Source organism: Candida pseudojiufengensis (assembly GCF_024610245.1).
Source record: "Candida pseudojiufengensis strain CBS 10847 chromosome Unknown scaffold7, whole genome shotgun sequence".
NCBI classification, from domain to species: domain Eukaryota; kingdom Fungi; phylum Ascomycota; class Pichiomycetes; order Serinales; family Debaryomycetaceae; genus Lodderomyces; species Lodderomyces pseudojiufengensis.
In genome coordinates, this window is record NW_026261527.1 from 584,087 (window position 1) to 605,088 (window position 21,002).

Consider the following 21,002-nt stretch of genomic DNA (forward strand, 5'->3'; position numbering starts at 1 on the left):
TAATAAGTTTCAATAGTGTTAGTGTTGAGTTATATAATAATTTACTGTGTCTTATAATAATTAAAGTTTTGTTAAGTGTTGTAAAATTATCTGAAACAATTTTGAGTAACTTTTAAATCATATTTGCACGTGACGTGTCACATGAATTACAATTTGAGTCACATGAAAATTTTAGTCACGTTTTGCATCACATGATTTTTTTGACAGCTCACGTGTAACATCACATGACATTAATCAGATCTTGAACGTGTCAAGAATTACATCAAAACAACAGTTAAAATTGCTACCAGTTTTAGCTCTGCTGCTAAATGTATAAATTCTTAAATAACCTAATAAAATATTTAATTTCTTTTAATGACTTTGTACTACGGATATTGAAAAATTTTTAATAAGAAGTTTCATAAGTTTATCTTTAGTTCCTTTTAAGTGGTAGTAATTTATTTTATTTAGTACGTGATTAGTTGGTAGTAGTTAAAGAGAGATGCAAATTAAAATTTTGTTACTCTCATACATTAAATTAATATATGAAAAATTTTTTTTTTAAAGAAACTCTTTTTTTTAATCTTTTCTTTCTTCTTTTTAATCATCAACTTTTCAGATAAAGAGATAGATCATGTCTGCTTCTAAAGAATCAAAATACTCTACAGAAGTATTATCTGAATTATTAAGCAAATTACAAGTTGCTGATAATAAAGATGAAGCTGCTACAAATATTTCAACATTTTTAAATTCATCAATTGTTGAACATGATGTACCAGTTGAATTTTTTAAAGATTTAAAAACTCAAATTAAATCAAAAGATGCTAAAGTTTCAATTGCTGCTTTAGATGCTTATAAACATATTGCTTCTCAAAATGGTTTATCACCATCTGTTGAACCATATGTTGTTGATTTAGTTGATGAAGTTGCCACTAAATCTGGAGATAAAAATAAAGATGTTCAACAAAAAGCTTCTGAAGCTTTATTAGCTATTGCAACTGCTATTACTCCAACTGCTGTTAAATCAATTTTACCAAAATTAATTAATAATTTACAATCAACAAATAAATGGACTGAAAAAGTTGCTATATTAGCTGCTATATCTCAATTAGTTGATACTGCTAAAGCTCAAATTGCTTTAAGAATGCCTGAATTAATTCCAGTATTATCTGAAACTATGTGGGATACTAAAAAAGAAGTTAAAGAAGCTGCTACTGCTACTATGACTAAATCAACTGAAACTATTGATAATAAAGATATTGAAAAATTTATTCCAAAATTAATTGAATGTATTGCTAAACCAACTGAAGTTCCAGAAACTGTTCATTTATTAGGTGCTACTACTTTTGTTTCAGAAGTTACTATGGCTACTTTATCTATTATGGCTCCATTATTATCAAGAGGTTTAGCTGAAAGAGATACTGCTATTAAACGTAAAGCTGCTGTTATTGTTGATAATATGTGTAAATTAGTTGATGATCCACAAGTTGTTGCACCATTTTTAGATAAATTATTACCAGCTTTAAAACAAAATTTCGCAAATATGGCTGATCCAGAAGCAAGAGAAGTTACAAATAGAGCTTTAAATACTTTAAGAAGAGTTGGTGCTGTTGGTGAAGGTGATAAATTACCAGAAATTTCAACTGCTGGTGATATTGAAGTTACTTTAGGTGAATTAAATACCTTATTAGCTGATAAAAAAATTGCTAAAAGATTTGATGCAGCTTTAAGTTATATTGCTTCAATTGCTGGTGATTTAGTTGATGAAAGAGAAATTCAACCAGAAGCTTGGTTACAAAATGTTTTACCATTTGCTACTATCTTTTTACATGAAAAAGAAGCTAAAGAAATTATTGAAGAATATAGAAAAAGAGCAATTGATAATATTCCTCAACCACCTTCATTTGAAGATGAAGAAGATGAAGGAGAAGATTTATGTAATTGTGAATTTTCATTAGCTTATGGTGCTAAAATCTTATTAAATAAAACTCAATTTAGATTAAAAAGAAATAGAAGATATGGTTTATGTGGTCCAAATGGTGCTGGTAAATCTACTTTAATGAGAGCTATTGCTAATGGTCAAGTTGAAGGTTTCCCAAGTCAAGAAGAATGTAAAACTGTTTATGTTGAACATGATATTGATGGAACTCATGCTGATACTACTGTTACTGAATTTGTTATTCAAGATGGTGAAGTTGGTTTAACTAAAGAAGTTGTTGAAGATAAATTAAGAGAATTCGGTTTTTCAGAAGATATGATTAAAATGCCAATTCAATCATTATCTGGTGGTTGGAAAATGAAATTAGCTTTAGCAAGAGCTGTTTTGAAAAATGCTGATATTTTATTATTAGATGAACCAACTAATCATTTAGATACTGTTAATGTTGCTTGGTTAGTTAATTATTTACAAACTTGTGGTATTACTTCAATTATTGTTTCTCATGATTCAGGATTTTTAGATAAAGTTTGTCAATATATTATTCATTATGAAGGTTTTAAATTAAGAAAATATAAAGGTAATTTATCAGAATTTGTTAAAAAATGTCCATCAGCTCAATCATATTATGAATTAGGAGCTTCAGATTTAGAATTTAGATTCCCAGAACCAGGATTTTTAGAAGGTGTTAAAACTAAACAAAAAGCTATTGTTAAAGTTTCAAATATGACTTTCCAATATCCAGGTACTTCTAAACCACAAATTCAAGATATTAATTTCCAATGTTCATTATCTTCAAGAATCGCCGTCATTGGTCCAAATGGTGCTGGTAAATCAACTTTGATCAATGTTTTAACTGGTGAATTATTACCAACTATTGGTGAAGTTTATGTACATGAAAATTGTAGAATAGCTTATATTAAACAACATGCTTTTGCTCATATTGATAATCATTTAGATAAAACTCCTTCAGAATATATTCAATGGAGATTTCAAACTGGTGAAGATAGAGAAACTATGGATAGAGCTTCAAGACAAATTAATGAAGAAGATGAACAAAATATGAATAAAATCTTTAAAGTTGAAGGTACTCCAAGAAGAGTTCAAGGTATTCATGCAAGAAGAAAATTCAAAAATTCTTATGAATATGAAATTTCATGGTTATTAGGTGAAAATATTGGTATGAAAAATGAAAGATGGGTACCAATGATGTCTGTTGATAATACTTGGTTACCAAGAGGTGAATTAATGGAAACTCATGCTAAATTAGTTGCTGAAGTTGATATGAAAGAAGCTTTAGCATCAGGACAATTTAGACCATTAACAAGAAAAGAAATTGAAGAACATTGTGCCATGTTGGGATTAGAAGCAGAATTAGTATCACATTCAAGAATTAGAGGATTATCAGGTGGTCAAAAAGTTAAATTAGTTTTAGCAGCATGTACTTGGCAAAGACCACATTTAATTGTTTTAGATGAACCAACCAATTATTTAGATAGAGATTCATTGGGAGCATTATCAAAAGCATTAAAATCATTCGAAGGTGGTATTGTTATCATTACTCATTCAGCAGAATTCACTAAAGATTTAACTGAAGAAGTTTGGGCAGTTCTTGATGGTAGAATGACTCCATCTGGTCATAATTGGGTCCAAGGTCAAGGTTCTGGTCCAAGATTAGAAAAGAAAGAAGATGAAGAAGATAAATTCGATGCTATGGGTAATAAAATTGCTGCTGCTAAGAAAAAATCCAAACTTTCTTCCGCCGAGTTGCGTAAAAAGAAGAAAGAGAGGATGAAGAAAAAGAAAGAGTTAGGAGATGCCTACGTCTCTGAAGATGATGAAGATTTTTAGATCTTCATTATCATCTCCTTCACCCTTATTTTATAGTATTTAATAAATGTTATTTCCTTTTATATCGTCTATACAATTGTAGAATATTTTCTATTCTTTACGTAGAATACAACATTCATATTACTGTCACACTAAAATGACAGTTTTGAAAAGAAATAAGAAGCGACAACTTCTTATTCAATCGAATGGTGATACTTTTCTATGCTTGTTACCTGTAATAATTTATTTGTTTCAGATTTTTGTGACCTGTTATAATTTAAAATCTGAAACGTACACAAAACCTTATTTTGTTGTATAGTAAAATTTCAAATGTTATACGTATCAATCTCAGAATAAGATGTATTCGATATTTCATCCGACTATATGTCTTCAAAATTAGGTAAATATTCAAGTCTTAGTTTTTCTTATGGTCAAAATTTGTCGTCAGTTTTGCCATTTACAGCTATGCCATTTAGTTTTGGTGATGCCCCAGCTACTTTTCAAGGGATAATGAATATGATCTCTTATGATTTTATTCGTAAACTTGTTGTTTATTTAGATGGTATATTAATTAGTCAAGATCAGAAATGCAACACATGGAGCATTCAAATTTAGTAGCTTAAAAACTTATATAAACATAACTTAGTTGCAAAACAGAAAAAAGGCGAATATTTCGAGAGAAGTACAACATTTTCAGGTTTTAAAATTAGTGCAATTAGTATTGATACAGCAATTAATACAATTAAATCAGTTATAGCTTGGGTTTTTCTACTTACACGTGGAAGAATTAACTGTTTGTTGACTTTATGACTTTAGTCTAATTATAAAAGATTCGTAAAAACTTTTAGCTAATGCTGGATTAGTAATGTTAACGAAACTTAGATAAATTAGACTCAAATCAACAGAAGCATTTGATCAATTAGAGTTAGATTTAACGTCATCATCAATATTAATGCCACGAGAAACAAATGGAGCTCATATCATTTCAATTGATGCAAGTGATATGCACATAGTATTGTTATTGAAAGTTTAGATAAGAAAAGTTCAAAGATCAAAGGTACTGTTGGTTTATTCGAAAGCTTTGGGTAAACAACTTATTACAGCATTCGTGAAAAAGAATTTTTAGCAATCACACAAACTTTGACTAGATTTTGGCATTTCTTACTTGGATTAATCATTGTTATCAAAAGTGAGTATAAATCTTTACAAAATTTGATCAATAATAAAAAACCTCCATTATCAAGGTTATCTTGGTCGATTGACATGTTATCAGAATTTGAAATTACGATTGGTTGCATCAAATTAGTTGCATCAAAGGAAACAGTAACAACGCTGATGCAATATCTAGAAAATTTTTAGCATCGGGTAAATCAGATCCAGATTATGACGCCGAAAATTTTCGAAGATCTTACAATTTCGAACACAACTACAATGCAAATTAAAACTCATCCATTGGGTGAAAATATACTTGAATGTAAACAGTATCTGAAAGTAACACGTCCACACGATTGTTCATATGGATGTTTTACTTTCAAATAGAAACGGTAATTTATACTTTCAAGGATTTGATTATAGAGCTGATCCAATTTAAAGAATTACAATTCCGTCGAACTACATTACAAAATAATCAACATCCATTATTCATCAACTACAACCTTCCTCCGAGAGTGGAAGTCTCACATTATAGAAATTTTTAAATTTTATTACATCCCAATTTGTTTAGATCAATTAAATGATTTGTTAGACATTTTAATATTTGTAGAGCTACAAAATCAAGATTTCATTCAAACTATGAATTACTTTAACCATTACCAACACCTCGTACCAGATGGACACTGACTTCGATGGATTTTATTAGAGGATTCCCAGAAAAGAAGGATTGAGATTGTATTTTAGCTATTGTTGATAGGGTTACGACGAGGGCTTGCTTTATTCGAAATTTCTGCAAAAGTTGTATTTTGAAAGAGATTTTTTGATTACATGGATTGCCTGTTGAAACTATATATGATAACGAAATGAGCTTTACCATTTATTCTTCGCAAGATTTTTTTAAAGAAAATGAAGTTGAGTTATATTTTGTTCATAAAGCATAAAAATGACACTTTCGACGCAATTTCAGATTATATACTAAAAGCTGGACACGTTGATCAAAAAATTATAACAAGGAAACCCTGTGGACCGGTACCAAATAGTTCGGATTGATTTTGCTACAAAATTTCATAACGCATTAGTTCCTCATAACATATTAGACCCACAAGCTTCAATGGAAAAACAATATAATAAACACCTAATAATTTTGCAAGCTCAAGAATTTGTTTTAAGAAATCGCAAAGCAAATAAGATATAATACAGGAAGAAAATTGATTTTCGATTAGTTCATTATCAACATCATTAAAACTATGAATTAAGAAGTCTACCAGGTTTGGGATCATACCGTCATCATTACAGTCGTATAGATGAGGTTTTTATAAATCACCTTCAAACTGCAGCTTTATTATCTATTTAGATTTTCTTCCTTATTGTGGATCATCAGTTGGTGTGTAATAATCCACTTAAAACATAACTCATACGTCATATGAATTAGGAGATGCTTACGTCTCTGAAGATGATGAAGATTTTTAGATCTTCATTATCATCTCCTTCACCCTTATTTTATAGTATTTAATAAATGTTATTTCCTTTTATATCGTCTATACAATTGTAGAATATTTTCTATTCTTTACGTAGAATACAACATTCATATTACTGTCACACTAAAATGACAGTTATGAAAAGAAATAAGAACCTGTCGCTTTTTATTCTATCGAATGGTGATACTTTTTCTATTCTTGTTACCTGTAATAAATGGATTAGAACCTGAAACACTTACACAAAACACAAAACTTTATTTTGATACACAGTAAATTGTCAAATTTGGAATTATCCTGGTATATATAGCAGCTCGTTAGGTATTAGAACTTTTATGAGCTTCTAGTTTATAATGCAGATGCAAGTTGTTATTAATTATGATTAACGACCTAAATTTTGATATGCAGTATAATGGTGGAGCGTATTTTTTGCAACCAAAAAAAAGGTAAGTAGCGGAAATCAAATAGCTTCTGATATTAAATGAAAATTTACCTTACTTTCGTTGCTTTAGTGACTACGATTCTTTCACAAGTTCTATTCTTCAATAAGAATTTGAAAATACCAAGCTTATTATTAAATAAAAATTTCAGTGATTTCAATGTAAAACCCAAATGGAATTTATCTTATGCTCCATACTCAGTCAATTGTCCTAATCATCAAATAGTGAGACATGCTAATGAAGTACGTTTAATGAAAAATATTCATCAAAAACTAGTTACTAATTTCAATAGACTATTTCAGAAAAAGAAAATCAATATATATTAAATCGTAATGTGAAAACAGAAGCAGTTTTAAAATCTTTATTTTATAAAAATAAAATCCCCAATTTTGATGTTGAAAAATTTTGGATAAATAAAACTAAACCAATTAAATTGGCAATTGCTTTATCTGGTGGTGGTTATAGATCAATGTTGACTGGGGCTGGGATTTTATCAAGTTTTGATGAACGTGAATTAACAAAGTGTAATAAATTGAGAGGCATTTTACAATCAACTAGTTATTTTGCAGGAATTAGTGGTGGAGCTTGGTTAGTTATGTCTCAATTTATAAATGATTGGAAACCAATCACCACGATGTTAGGAGAATGGGACTTAAAACAAAGCCTTTTAAAGGGAATTTCAGATGTTGATAAAGAACAATTGGAAAAGAAAATAACAAAAAGGAATATTTTCCAATTGCCTAATGAATCAATAACATGGTTTCAAAGAATATTTGATTCATCAGAAGGATCATTTTTGGAATATATAAAATTTTATAAAGAATTACTTATTGAAGTTAGAGATAAACGAAAAGCAGGATTTCATGTTAGTTTAACTGATTATTGGGGTAGAGCATTAGCTCGAAAATTATTTACATCAACTGCACGAACTCCAGGTACAACTATAACAGCTGGTACAAAACAATTGGATTCATTTATAAATCATGATCAACCATTTCCAATCATAGGAACAATTGCAAAAAATCCAATTGACAATATAACTGATCCATTAGTCAAATTATCAAGTTTAGATAGTCAATTATTTGAATTTAATGCATTTGAATTTGGTTCATGGGATAATGCATTTGTTGATTTAGAATATTTAGGTCTGAAATTAAAAAATGGAACAAGCCAAGTAATTGTAAACAATTCTAAATTATGTATATCTGGATTTGATAATGTTGGATTTCTAACAGCCACATCTTCATCATTATTTAATCATATGTTTAAATATTTATTCAATTATATTGAAAAAAATCAACTGGAAACAATGGTACTTTTAGAAGACATTCTTAAACTTTTTGGTTTTAATCATGAATGGAAGTTATTTAATACACCTCAACAACATCCTGATCATGCATTATATTCACCTAATCCATTTTGGAAATTTGGAAAGAATCAAATTGCCGAGAACCTTGATTTGTATTTAGTCGATGGTGGTGATGATGGTCAAAATATTCCTTTCCAACCTTTGATTGGCAAAGCTAGAGGGATTGACTTGATTTTAAGTTATGACGTTAGTGGTGAATTTTCAAATTATCCGAATGGATCAGTTTTGCAACAAACTTGGAAAAGGTTTCATACAGGTACTTCAGTTCCAACTTTCAAATCACCTTCAGGTTCAATTAAATCAATATTTCCAAGAATACCTACTTCTGAAGAAATAATAACTCACAGACTTAATGAAAAACCTATTTTTTTAGGATGTGATGTAGAATTAGATTATGAAGATCTTAACACGAAAAATTCAAAAATTTATGATTATCTTCCTCCTTTAATCATGTATCAAGCTAATTCAAATTATCTTTATGAAACAAATTATTCAACTTTCAAATTAAGTTATAATGAAATAGAGGTAAACCAAATGATGGAAAATGGATTTGAAATCGCAACTTTTCATAACTCTTCAATTTATGCTACTTGTTTAAATTGCTTCATTTTGAAAAGAGACTTTGATAGAATCAAATATGATATTCCCAAATTTTGTAAAGCCTGTTATCAAACCTATTGTTGGAGGAGGTAATGATTTATTGTATTCATGATTCGGATAGATCTATGTGTAGTTGCCTAAATCTTAGTCGCGATTTAATTTAATGTAACCATAAAAATTGCACGCGAAATAAATCTGTTGAATTTAAGGATTAATTTAAACTTATTCACTATCTAATTGAATCATAAATATTGCTAACTATGGCTGGAGTTAGAAATTTAAGAATAGTTGGGTTGACTTTATTGGTGTTGGTATTAATATTCATATTACATAGAACTGGATCTAATGCTGCTTCTCTAGTTCATGCACAAATGTCTGACCAAATTCCAAATAAACATCATGCTACATCAAATAATGGACCAATAAACAATGAACCTAAAAAGAATAAAGTAGATGTATCAAATAATTTAGTAGATTCCAAAAATGATGAAAAAACAGATGATGCCATAAATCAAGAAATATCAAAGGATAAAAGTGAAGAAGGAATAAAAAAACCAGTTACAGATAAAGAAAATACATCAGAATCAACAGAAGAATATGATCCACAAACTGATCTTATAAAAATAAGATCATTATCACCAATGACAATATTTTCAAAAAGTTATTGTCCATATTCTAAAAATCTTAAAAAATTATTTGAAAAATATGAAATAATACCCGAACCAAATATTGTTGAATTAGATTTACATGAACATGGAGCAGAATTACAAACTTATTTATTTGAAAAAAGTGGTAGATCAACAGTACCAAATGTATTAGTTGGTTCATCGTTTGATTCAAGAGGTGGAAGTGATGATTTTGAAGAGTATCACAAAAAAAATGAAATTATACAAGTATTAAATGATTGGGGACAAGGTAGATTATCGGTAAGTAAAAAAGATACTCCATCAAATGCTTAGATAGAATATGTAATGAACGAATCTTTTATCATAATTCTTTTAAAATTGTTGTAACATTAAAGATCTTATAAATGATGAAGAAAAACTATAAACACTCTTAAAATTTGAAAAAACCTTTTGATTTTGAAGCGGTTGCTGCAACTTTTAAAACATTGAATCTTATAGTTTTTGAAATTGGTCTACATTGACCAACTGTGACAACATCACCTTCTTGAACTCTGAAAGCTGGTGAAACATGAGCAGCAACATTTTTATGTCTTTTTTCGTATCTATTATATTTTGGAACATAATGTAAATAATCTCTTCTGATAATAATAGTTCTATGCATTTTAGTTGATACAACAGTACCTGTTAAAATTTTACCTCTAATTGATACAGTTCCTACAAATGGACATTTTTTATCAATATATGAACCTTCAATAGCGGCTTTTGGGGTTTTGAATCCTAAACCGACATCTTTATACCATCTTTTGGTTTTTCTGTTGGCTTTAGCTTTTGGGTTGGTGAAAATATGTGGTTGCTAATGAAAAGTTAGTATTTCTGGACAATTTTTGATAGAAATTCAAACTTGATGGAGATACTAATATGTCGTTTTCCAAGACAAATGATTGTTCCCAATTTGTTTCTTTATTGTTACTTCATTTTTCTTTATCGAGATATCTCAAAATTTTGAGCATAAGTTCACCTGATGTTAACTATTTTTGATAACTCGATATGATTCAATATGAGTTGTGGTGCTTTAATATTATATTCTTGGGTATCCCCTATATCTCCATCATCTTGAAAATTCTTAATCTATCATTTTATTACAAACCTTTTGGAAAGCTCTTTCTGATTGAACAGTTAATTCGGTTGCCATGATATACTGTTGTTGTTCTATGATAATCGATATTTCTGTTTGAAAAATTTAAAATTTTGATAATATAGTTAAAATGCGATAATACTTAATATTAAGTTACTATAAAGAAGCTTAACTATGTAATCCAGGTGGTAGCAATTATAATTTTTATAAGGGTTGTAACCCTAAAAAATCAAAGCTGTATTACAGTTGACTATCCTGCAACAATTGATAATAGAGTTAAATGTATGTAAGCTCACGAAACAACGTATGGTGCTGTTAAAGTGGTTCATGTGCTCGAGAGCTGTTTTTGAGATAAATCCACAACGTGTGGTAGAGCTTTGAACTATACTCTCACTTGAACCGACCACTCAGTTATGTAATTCACGAATTTGACTGACGACTATCGTATCTGTTGATCAACTGTAGTGCTTGAGAATAATTCAAACGTATGGTTTGTCTTGTTTCAGTATTTTGTGATCAATATGTTACAAACTCAGTACATTAAAACCACAAAGTTTGTTTCATGACGCGAAGCTCGTTTTATCTCGAATTGTGTTAAATTTTACAGTCGAAATACCTGAAGCTTTGATCAAATGAGTTTGAATAGGGGAAACTTTGAACAATTAAAACTCTTTCTAGGTGATGTTGATGATGATTCAGATTTCTAAACTTCTACGAGGCTGGTTTAATCGGAAAAATAGATTGCGTTATTACGTATAATGAAACACCCTAAAATGCGCACTCTATTTATTATCATTTATCCAAATTAAGCAAACAAACTAAAAATCTTATTATTGTGGTTATCAGATTTGGTATATCAAAAAATATTATACATCGAACTAATCATATAATCAAGCCAACAAAAGAAGCATAGTATTACACGTTAGAAGAATCACGATTAAAGAATATCACAGTCAATTATTTATATGAATACATCAACAAGTAACGTTGTACCTAATTCAACTTCATCTTCAAAATATAATTTCTTACCTAAATTCAATCATCATAGCAATTTACAAAATCATCAAGTTGCATCAACAAATCAATCACAATCAAGAATAGTATCTAATGATTTGGTCGATTCTATTGCAAATAGTTTATCATATAACAGGACAGTAAGTTCATCATCATCCATACTAAGTACACCAAGTAATAATATTAGAAAATATCAACAGCGGCAACAACAACAAAATCATCAAAGTTCAAATCAATTATCTCAAAATCAAAAACAATTAGCTCATAATCATCAAAACCGTCACAATCGTCATCATAACACCGAAAAAGATGAAAAACATAGTAGTCGAATAACAAGAAGTGGACAATTAATTAAAAATAAATTACTTAATTTACATCAATCTCATAAAGTTTTACAACCTAATCCGATTCAATCACAACAAACCCAACAACCATCACAACAACAACAACAACAGCAACAACAACAGAATTCAAAATTGATACAAGATGCGGAATATTATACTCGAACTGTCATATTTCCCGAGTTATCAAGTGATGAGGAATTAAGTACAAATGATGAAAATGAAGAAATGGATGAAGATGATGAAGATTTTGAATCATATTTCAAGAAAACCGTCAATTCAATTCCAGGATATACTAAAGGCGAATTAACTTTATTAATAAACAACAGTCAAACCAATCTTGATCATGAAGATGAAAAAAAACTTCTTCAAGAACATAAAAGAAAAGAAATGTCAAAACAAGAAAGATCATTCATGAAAACAAGTTCTTTGAGTATACGAAGACAATTACAAGTAACTCAAAAAAAGGAAATTTTAACAAAAATGTTTGGTAATCATAATAATCTTAATAATGAATATATAACAAATAATACAGAAATTTCATCAATTGGTAATAGTTTTAATTTACAAATGGTATTTAATGAAGATAGAGAAGAAATTCAACATTTAATTGAAGAAGATAATTTATTTAAAACATCAATGGATGAATTTAGAGAATTAAGAAATCAAAATTCTGAAAAAAACTTAATATTTGAAGATGATGAAGATGAAGAAATTAATCAATTATTGAAGAAAATACCAATTGGTCAACTGAAATAAAGGTTGTTGAATGATAAAATTTTATAGGCAAGTAGTAATGTATAATGAGTGATGATAGTAATGATCGCAATGCCACAACATACTCCTTAGAGTAAGTAAATGCTTCTTATTTTTTTCTAAATTCTGCAGATACCCACCCATAAACATCTTTTTAAAAACATCTATTACTTTGCTGAAGAAAACGATTTCAAATTATATACAAGATAGACTATATGGAATAATCTTTGAAGTAAAAACGTTGCTCTTCTTTGAAAGCAATCCAAGATTTAGGTTAATTCTAATTCCATAAAATTCGCATCTAGAAATTTATTTAGTAATCAAAGATTTATTTAGTGTAAAATTTATAACCACAATACATATACTAATAAGGATAGATTGTTATAGTATATTCATACTTACGTTAGTGTTTTTAATACTTATAAATAATATATAATATATCGATTGATTATATATTCATTTATATTTATTAATTTTCTGTTTGCTTTTTTTAAAAAGTTATGAATAATCTTTTAAGATCAACAACTCAAAGATTAATTCAAATAAATAAACATTTATCAACTTCAACTTCAAAAATGGCACCAACAAATACTCAAAGTTTAAAAAATTTCGATTATTTAGTTATTGGAGGAGGATCAGGTGGTGTAGCATCAGCAAGAAGAGCAGCAAAATATGGAGCAAAAGTTTTATTAATTGAATCAAATTTTAATAAATTAGGTGGTACTTGTGTAAATGTTGGTTGTGTACCCAAAAAAGTTATGTGGTATGCTTCTGATATGGCTCATAAAAAAGCTGATTTATATCCTTATAAATTAGATAAAAAGGAAGAAAAAGTTAAATATGGAGATTTTGAATGGTCACAATTCAAAATAAAAAGAGATAATTATGTTACAAGATTAAATGGAATTTATGCAAATAATTTAAAAAAGGAAAAAGTAGATTTTATATTTGGATTCGCTAAATTTATAAATTCAAATGGTGATGTTGAAGTTACTTTAACTGGTGATCAAAATTTACCATTTTTAGAACCATCCGATAAAGAATATAAAAAAGATGAAAAATTAATATTTAGTGGTGATAAGATTTTAATTGCAACTGGTGGTACAGCAATTATACCACCTAAAATTGAAGGATCCGAATTAGGTATTACTTCAAATGGATTTTTTGAATTAGATTATCAACCAAAAGATGTTGCAATTGTTGGAGCAGGATATATTGGAGTTGAATTATCAGGAGTTTTTAATGGATTAGGTTCAAAAGTTGATTTTATTATAAGAGGTGATACAGTATTAAGAGCATTTGATGAAACTATACAAAATACTATAACTGATTATTATATTGATAAATTAGGTATAAATATTATAAAAGAAAGTGGAGGAGTTGTTAAAGTTACAAAAGAAGGTGATAAAAAAATTGTTACTTTAGGTAATGGAGAAATTTTAAAAGTTGATGAATTAATTTGGACAGTTGGTAGAAAATCTTTAGTCGATATTGGATTAGATAAAGTTGGTGTAAAAGTAAATGATCGTTCACAAATTGAAGCAAATGAATATCAAGTTACTTCAAATCCGAAAATTTTTTCATTAGGTGATGTTGTTGGTAAAGTTGAATTAACTCCAGTTGCTATAGCAGCAGGTAGAAAATTATCGAATAGATTATTTGGAGGTGAACAATATAAAGATGATCATTTAGATTATAATAATATTCCATCTGCAATTTTTTCACATCCAGAAGCTGGATCAATTGGATTATCTACTAAACAAGCTATTGAAAAATATGGAAAAGATAATATTAAAATATATAATTCAAAATTCACAGCAATGTATTATGCAATGATGGATGATGATAAAGATAAATCACCAACTGTTTATAGAATTGTATGTGCTGGACCAGAAGAAAAAGTTGTTGGATTACATTTAGTAGGTGATGGTAGTGCTGAAATTTTACAAGGTTTTGGAGTTGCTGTTAAAATGGGTGCAACTAAAAAAGATTTTGATAATTGTGTTGCTATACATCCAACTTCCGCTGAAGAATTAGTAACAATGACTTAAAATTTCTAAAATTTTGATGATACTTATATATATATATACACTTGAAATGAGTTATTGAATATAGATTTTTATGAAGTACATACAACTTTTCTTTCTTTAAGCGAGTCTGCCTTTCCCGTAACTTGAGTAAAATTGAAGCTTTTTCCTGTAGATGACTTCTATGTCGCTACAAGGAATGAACGTTTGATGTCGTAATCACTTCAACTTGGTACCTGAATTTGCTATGTCAGCTTCACATTCATTAGTGTAGGTTTCTTTCTATAATTTATAATATTGAATTTGAGACGATCTTTTACTTTCTTCATTTACATTTTTCTTCTTTTCGGTGGTGGCCCTCGAATAGGTGGTTTTGGTTTATCACCAGGTTTCATAAAAAACATTGGAGCGTTTTTTAATATATTCGGTACACTTATAAATCTAATCATACTACCTCTTATAAAAACTTGATCCATATGAGTAATTGAACTATTTTTTCCAGAAGTTATTGTAACATCATATAATGAACTATTCATATTATCTTCATTTTCTAATAATTTTCCTCTATATGTATCTCCATTTATTAATTCTATTGAAATTATATGACCTTGAGCTTCATTTAGAAGTCGGACCGGTATTGACGCTGACATTGATGTTGTGAAATTATCGTATTACAGCGGTTAAGTCGAATTACTTTATTAAATTTAAAGATCTGATAATTCAGATGTTTTGATGTTTCAAATATTTTATTTGACATTAATTTAGTTTTTCAGACAAACTTTTTTTTTTGACAATAACTTCAATGCACAGAAGTTGAAACAGAGCAAAATGCTGTCATACAGTCGTAATATTACAGTTTCAATATTACAGGAAGATAAAGAAATGAAATTAAAGGAAAATCAATTTTTCTGCCAATAAATCATTGTTTCATAAATTTCAATTTTTCATCAAAAATTGGTTGCAATTTTGTATTGATTTTGAAAACTGTATCATTAGATTAGTCAATTGTTCGATTAAAAATTTAGACGTCATTTCGCATGCCTGAAAACAACTGGTTTGGACCTCGAATTTGGCGTTTGACTTAACTGTATTTGCCTTAAAAGCTGTCAAACCTATCTGCAACTAAATATATCATGGACGCGTCGATTTCAATATTACAAATCTACCTTTCATTACACTTTTGTTCAATCTCGAGATATTTATTAGACTTTTTAGTCTATCAAACGTACGATTTTCTTAAAAGAGTATGTCAAGCCATCAATTCTAGCCTTTCAACTGGTTGAATGATAATCATTATTGGATGGATTTATCAGGTTTGTCTAAAAAAGCTTGAAAGTGGTAAGTAAATGCAAAAAAGATAAAGTTTTCGTATTTAATTGTACAAAGGGATTATAGTTACAAACAGAGTGATCTTATAAACGAAAATTTTTATATGTAAAATGAATTAAATACTCCATTACAATATATCAAGCACTTTAACGAAAAAATACTAATATGAGTTATATCTTGCATGAGTTCTTTCTCCCGAAACATATCCGATTTCTTATACAATATTTATACTCCAAGTAGATACATGTTGAAAAGCTGGTGTTTTATGAAAATTTTTGTACTAACGATAGAACTGATTCGTTATTGTTTGAAGAATTACAAATTTGTGAATTATATGTCAAAGATCTCATGGATATGTGTCAACTGATCAAATAGATAATAATTGGAAAAAGGAAAAATCATTTTTAGATCTATTTAGTGTTTTGTACATTCATAATTTAGTGTAAGACAACTAAAACTAACATAAGTTCTACATAACCAATCATTAAATTATGAGATTTATAATGTATCGAGACATCTTGCCAAGTATTGTCAATACTCGTAGGTTGCAATATTAACATAAACGCAAAATTTTACAATTCATTGACCCTACGCTTTGCTTTGCAAAAGAACATACAAAAATTCGTTTTTTGAGACGGGGAAGAATCCACATTCACATCAATCCATCCCTACTCTACTCATATAATGGAAAAGCTAATTACTGTCACTTTAAATTTAAATTATTCTAAAAAAGGGTAAATTTCCATTAGTCGGACTTAGGTATTACAATACCCCCGTACTTTTTTTTTTGATTATTAATTATAATTTTAGTAAACCATCTTTACTAACTTATTAGTCAAAAATCGAGTCTTAACCTGATAACAGTAATAAATTCCATTTATTGTATGATATCATAGGTACTTATTCAAATATGTATGATATTTTTGATGTTATTTTGAATGTAATGATAATTGATTTTTTAGTGTACAGTAGAAAAGTAACACAAAATTCTTTATTATAAACTACTGTACAGTATTTAGTTCTTTTGAAGTTTAAAAAGTGATATTGAAGTTTGATTACTTTGCAACACCTTTTCTACTTCTTCATCAACTACTACTATTTCAAATATTTCATAAGAGAAAGTCTCAACACATCCGTTACAAAAGAATAACACTTTGAGGAGAACTGTTAAAGGAACCTAGGAGCATTCAATCAACCACAAATTCTGAACTAAGAGTGCCCTACCTATCTTAATTACAAAATCCAGTTAAATAAAACATACAAATGTTTATTCATTGATCAAGTAAAAGGGGATTATCCAAGTAACTTTTAACAAATTTATATGATATGTCACAATCAAATGGATCTACAACTATAACAACCACCACTACTCAAAGCACAGTCACAAAACCAAAAAGACAAAGGAATAGAACTCCAAAAAGTTGTTTACAATGTTCGAAAAGAAAAATATATTGTTCGAAAGAAAGACCAGCATGTAGTAATTGTGTGAAATATGCAGTAGGACATTTATGTTCATACACATTACCTCCTTGGGCTGATGCCAATAATAAAGAGAATAATTCCGCGTCACAACAACAACCACAACCACCACAACAATGTCCTATGAATCAAAATCAACAAACTACAACCATCAAAGTACAACAAACAAGTGAATATAAACAATTAAAACAAGAAAATGAGAAAATTATTCAATCACAAAGAAAAGAAATAGATGATTTGAAAAGACAACTATCTGTATTGCAACAATTATCACCTAGAGAACCTATCAATCAGCAACAAAGTATTGCATCCATTGGATGTACTACTATCACAATATTAAACAAAATCAGTCCTTTAGCTAGTACATATTTAAGTAGTAGAATCGAAATGTTGAATGATTATTCATTAAAGATTATTTTCAATTCAAATATGTCAAATAAGTCTACTTATATTGATACTTATTCATGGATTAATTTGATAAAACTTGATCCTCAATTAACCACTTTATGGTATAAAATTACAAATTTACAAAAAATGTATCATGTTTATAAAATGAATATACTAAAAGATAAAAACATAAATCAAAATCATAATATTAATAAACAACGACAACAATCAGAATTAGAACAAGTATGTGAAAGACCAAAGAAAAAAGCGAAAAAGTCAAATTATAAAATAAACGAAGTGGATTTTACATATTCATTACAACCATCAGCGAATCTAAAAGAATCATCTACACCACCGACAAACGAAGAGCACAGATGTCCAGTAATTGAATGTGATTTCAATTTCATGACAGAAGAACAAAATTTAAATACTCCTAGCCCATTCAGAGCATCACCATCAACACAAATTGTAAAATCAGAAGCAGCAGCTGCAACTCCAGAAATTGACCAGAAATCACGTATTTCATACACCGATAGTTTAAATCAAAAAATTTTAACTTTATGGAATTCATTAATAAATTTACCAAGAGGAGAATCTAAATTAAACATTCAACAAATTCATTTTTTATTAGATTATTATTATAATAAAAAGATTGAAAGTAGAGAAATATTATCATTTTATAGGTTTGACATTCAAGCAGTTTTTAAAAAGACATTTAATGATGAAGTTGAATTGAATCTACCACAACAGAATAAAGAACCTAATTACAAGTCTAAGCTTAAGTCATTAGGGATATTTCTTTGTATGTTAGCTGTTATTATTGAAGAAACTTTATCAGAAGTTAAAGAAATTGTTAAACAAGGTATTGAAAAAGATCTTTGTTTACAATTTGAAGAAATTTTTCCAAATGAAATGACATTATTAGGATTAGGAGTTAAACAAAATAATTTACTTTATATTGTTCAAGAAATTTTAATTAATTTTGAAAATGAAGAAAATCTGAATGAAGAAGATAGATCACTTTCATATTGTGCTGTGATTGTAAGTTTATTAAATAGAGAAATTGATGATTATAAAAAACCTGGTTCAAGTATTTCTGATACTAAAAATTCATTTACTTCAATATTCACTAATTTTTTACATATTTTATTAGATAGTCCCCTTGAAATTTGGAAAGATCCTGAATTAGTTGAATTAAAATCTCAATATAAAAAAAGAAAAAAAGATTTGAAATTACATTTTTGTTACCTTTGGACAAATATTATTAGATTAACTAATTTAGTAATGTTAAATTTTGTTCCATTTGTTAAACATTCAGAATATTTAGATGGTTTATTACATCGAATGTATATAAAAATAGAACAAGTTGATTCTTTACAATATCATTTAATGTATTTAACAAAAGTTGAAGAAAATGATTTAATTGTAATGTTACATGTTCATTATCTTATTGGAAATATATCATGTGCTTTACATCAAGGAATATTAAATCTAGGTACAAATAAATTAACTGTTCATAATTTACAACTTTTGATAAAGCAATGTCAAACTTGGATATCTGATGCTGGAGTTCAAAGATTGATTGAAATTAGAAAATTTGAGGTTTTAATAATTTTAGATTATTTATCATATTTTATGACTTATATTTCAATGCTTCAAGGTGAAGAACTTAATGATAAAGTATTGATTGGTAGTGTTGTTCCAGAAATTTTCACTAAATTATTAACTTTGATAAAACAATTGAAAGTAAACCCTAATAGGCATTCTCAATATATGTATTCCATTGTCACTGAAGTATTGACAAGACTGATTCAATTTGTTGTTGGTTTAATATCAAGAGTTAGAGAGGATAATAAACAACAAGATCCTTCTTTGTTGAAACAGGTTAGCGGAAATGTTATGTTGAACAATAGATTAGTTACTCCAATAGAATTTATGAATCATGTAACAAATGAAGTCAATGAAATTATTGCATTTTTAACGAATGTTTTAATCAATAAGGAAAGGTTATTCAAATTAACCAAATTATGGAAATTTTATATCACTTTAACAAAAGATTTGAGTTATGCTAATATTCATGCAAGTTTACCTGAATTTAAAAATAATACATCTACTGCTGTTTGTCCGGTTTTATCATCTGAATCACTGTCATCAGAGGGACTTATCAACAACTTTACGAAAGAGTCATCATCGAATCCACTGTCTTTACCTAAAATGACTTGTCCCGTGATGCATAATAACTTACCATTGTCATCAACATCTACTATGTCACAAAATACTCCAAACACTGTAGTATCATCAATTTCAAAAAATTCAAAATGTCCAATATCTCATATAACTACTCCAATGAATAATGATGAAGAAATTAAATTATCAAATTTCCCACCAGCACTTCAACCTTTTAATCATCATAAAGGATCAATCCATTCACAAAGTCCATTATCACCATCATCATCATCAAATCACAAAAAGGTTAAAAAATGTCCTTTTGACCATACTGCAATGATGAGACCTAATTTATATCCAAATCATATAGAATCTAGTATACGAGGGAACAATTTTAATCAAGATTATAACTCAAAAACGCATAGTCCAAGTCCATTAAGTAATAGCTATGCTAATACTCCTCCAATTTTACCACCTCAACCACTACAAAGTATAAATAAAAATTTGAATTCAGCAACAGTGATGAATACACCCCCAATTATGAACCCAATTAATCAACCACAACCAACAAATAATTTAACAAATGATTCACTCTTAACATCATCATCTAATATTAATTTGAATTTTGATGATAATTTAGATGTATTAAATCAATTTAATGAATTTGATTTTGATTTTTTAAATCAAGAAAATTTTATTGAACATTTTAATAATATAAATGGAGATTTTGGATTTAATTCAAATTTTATAGGACAAAATTTAAATAGTAATGGTGGTTCAAATGATGGATTCGATACTTCTGGGGGTATTAATAATATTGAAGGGTACTTTCAATAAAACTTTTTAAGTAGACAGAGATATAGATGAATAAATGTTATGATAAATTAATTCTACAACTTTTGAACAACGAAAATAAGTGTAAATTCTTAATAAATATATAAGATAATAGTTAAACAATGTA

The 21,002-nt window shown here is 28.2% G+C and overlaps 7 protein-coding genes across 7 annotated transcripts; 5 read left to right on the forward strand and 2 right to left on the reverse strand. All coding sequences in view use genetic code 12, as the record gives it.

The window, feature by feature from the left end:
* Positions 1-613: 613 nt before the first annotated feature.
* CEF3 (translation elongation factor EF-3) lies at positions 614-3,766 on the forward strand (the record flags this gene model as incomplete). Its single annotated transcript, XM_051756900.1, has 1 exon — positions 614-3,766. One exon carries the CDS (start codon positions 614-616, stop codon positions 3,764-3,766), a length of 3,153 nt encoding a protein of 1,050 aa, XP_051615226.1.
* Positions 3,767-6,853: 3,087 nt separating this feature from the next.
* On the forward strand, positions 6,854-9,740 carry KGF55_002239 (SPO1; the record flags this gene model as incomplete). The annotated part of the gene is made up of 3 exons (XM_051756901.1): positions 6,854-7,058; positions 7,121-8,860; positions 9,070-9,740. The coding sequence occupies 3 exons, from the start codon at positions 6,854-6,856 to the stop codon at positions 9,738-9,740; spliced, it is 2,616 nt and encodes an 871-aa protein (XP_051615227.1).
* Positions 9,741-9,837: 97 nt separating this feature from the next.
* KGF55_002240 (40S ribosomal protein uS17) lies at positions 9,838-10,599 on the reverse strand (the record flags this gene model as incomplete). The annotated part of the gene is made up of 2 exons (XM_051756902.1): positions 9,838-10,260; positions 10,555-10,599. The coding sequence occupies 2 exons, from the start codon at positions 10,597-10,599 to the stop codon at positions 9,838-9,840; spliced, it is 468 nt and encodes a 155-aa protein (XP_051615228.1).
* A 908-nt stretch (positions 10,600-11,507) lies between these two features.
* KGF55_002241 (uncharacterized protein) lies at positions 11,508-12,656 on the forward strand (the record flags this gene model as incomplete). Its single annotated transcript, XM_051756903.1, has 1 exon — positions 11,508-12,656. One exon carries the CDS (start codon positions 11,508-11,510, stop codon positions 12,654-12,656), a length of 1,149 nt encoding a protein of 382 aa, XP_051615229.1.
* Positions 12,657-13,228: 572 nt separating this feature from the next.
* GLR1 (glutathione-disulfide reductase) lies at positions 13,229-14,704 on the forward strand (the record flags this gene model as incomplete). Its single annotated transcript, XM_051756904.1, has 1 exon — positions 13,229-14,704. The coding sequence occupies one exon, from the start codon at positions 13,229-13,231 to the stop codon at positions 14,702-14,704; it is 1,476 nt and encodes a 491-aa protein (XP_051615230.1).
* Positions 14,705-15,009: 305 nt separating this feature from the next.
* Positions 15,010-15,330, reverse strand: SMD3 (mRNA splicing protein; the record flags this gene model as incomplete). The annotated part of the gene is made up of 1 exon (XM_051756905.1): positions 15,010-15,330. One exon carries the CDS (start codon positions 15,328-15,330, stop codon positions 15,010-15,012), a length of 321 nt encoding a protein of 106 aa, XP_051615231.1.
* Positions 15,331-17,335: 2,005 nt separating this feature from the next.
* Positions 17,336-20,878, forward strand: ZCF20 (Zcf20p; the record flags this gene model as incomplete). Its single annotated transcript, XM_051756906.1, has 1 exon — positions 17,336-20,878. One exon carries the CDS (start codon positions 17,336-17,338, stop codon positions 20,876-20,878), a length of 3,543 nt encoding a protein of 1,180 aa, XP_051615232.1.
* Positions 20,879-21,002: the final 124 nt, after the last annotated feature.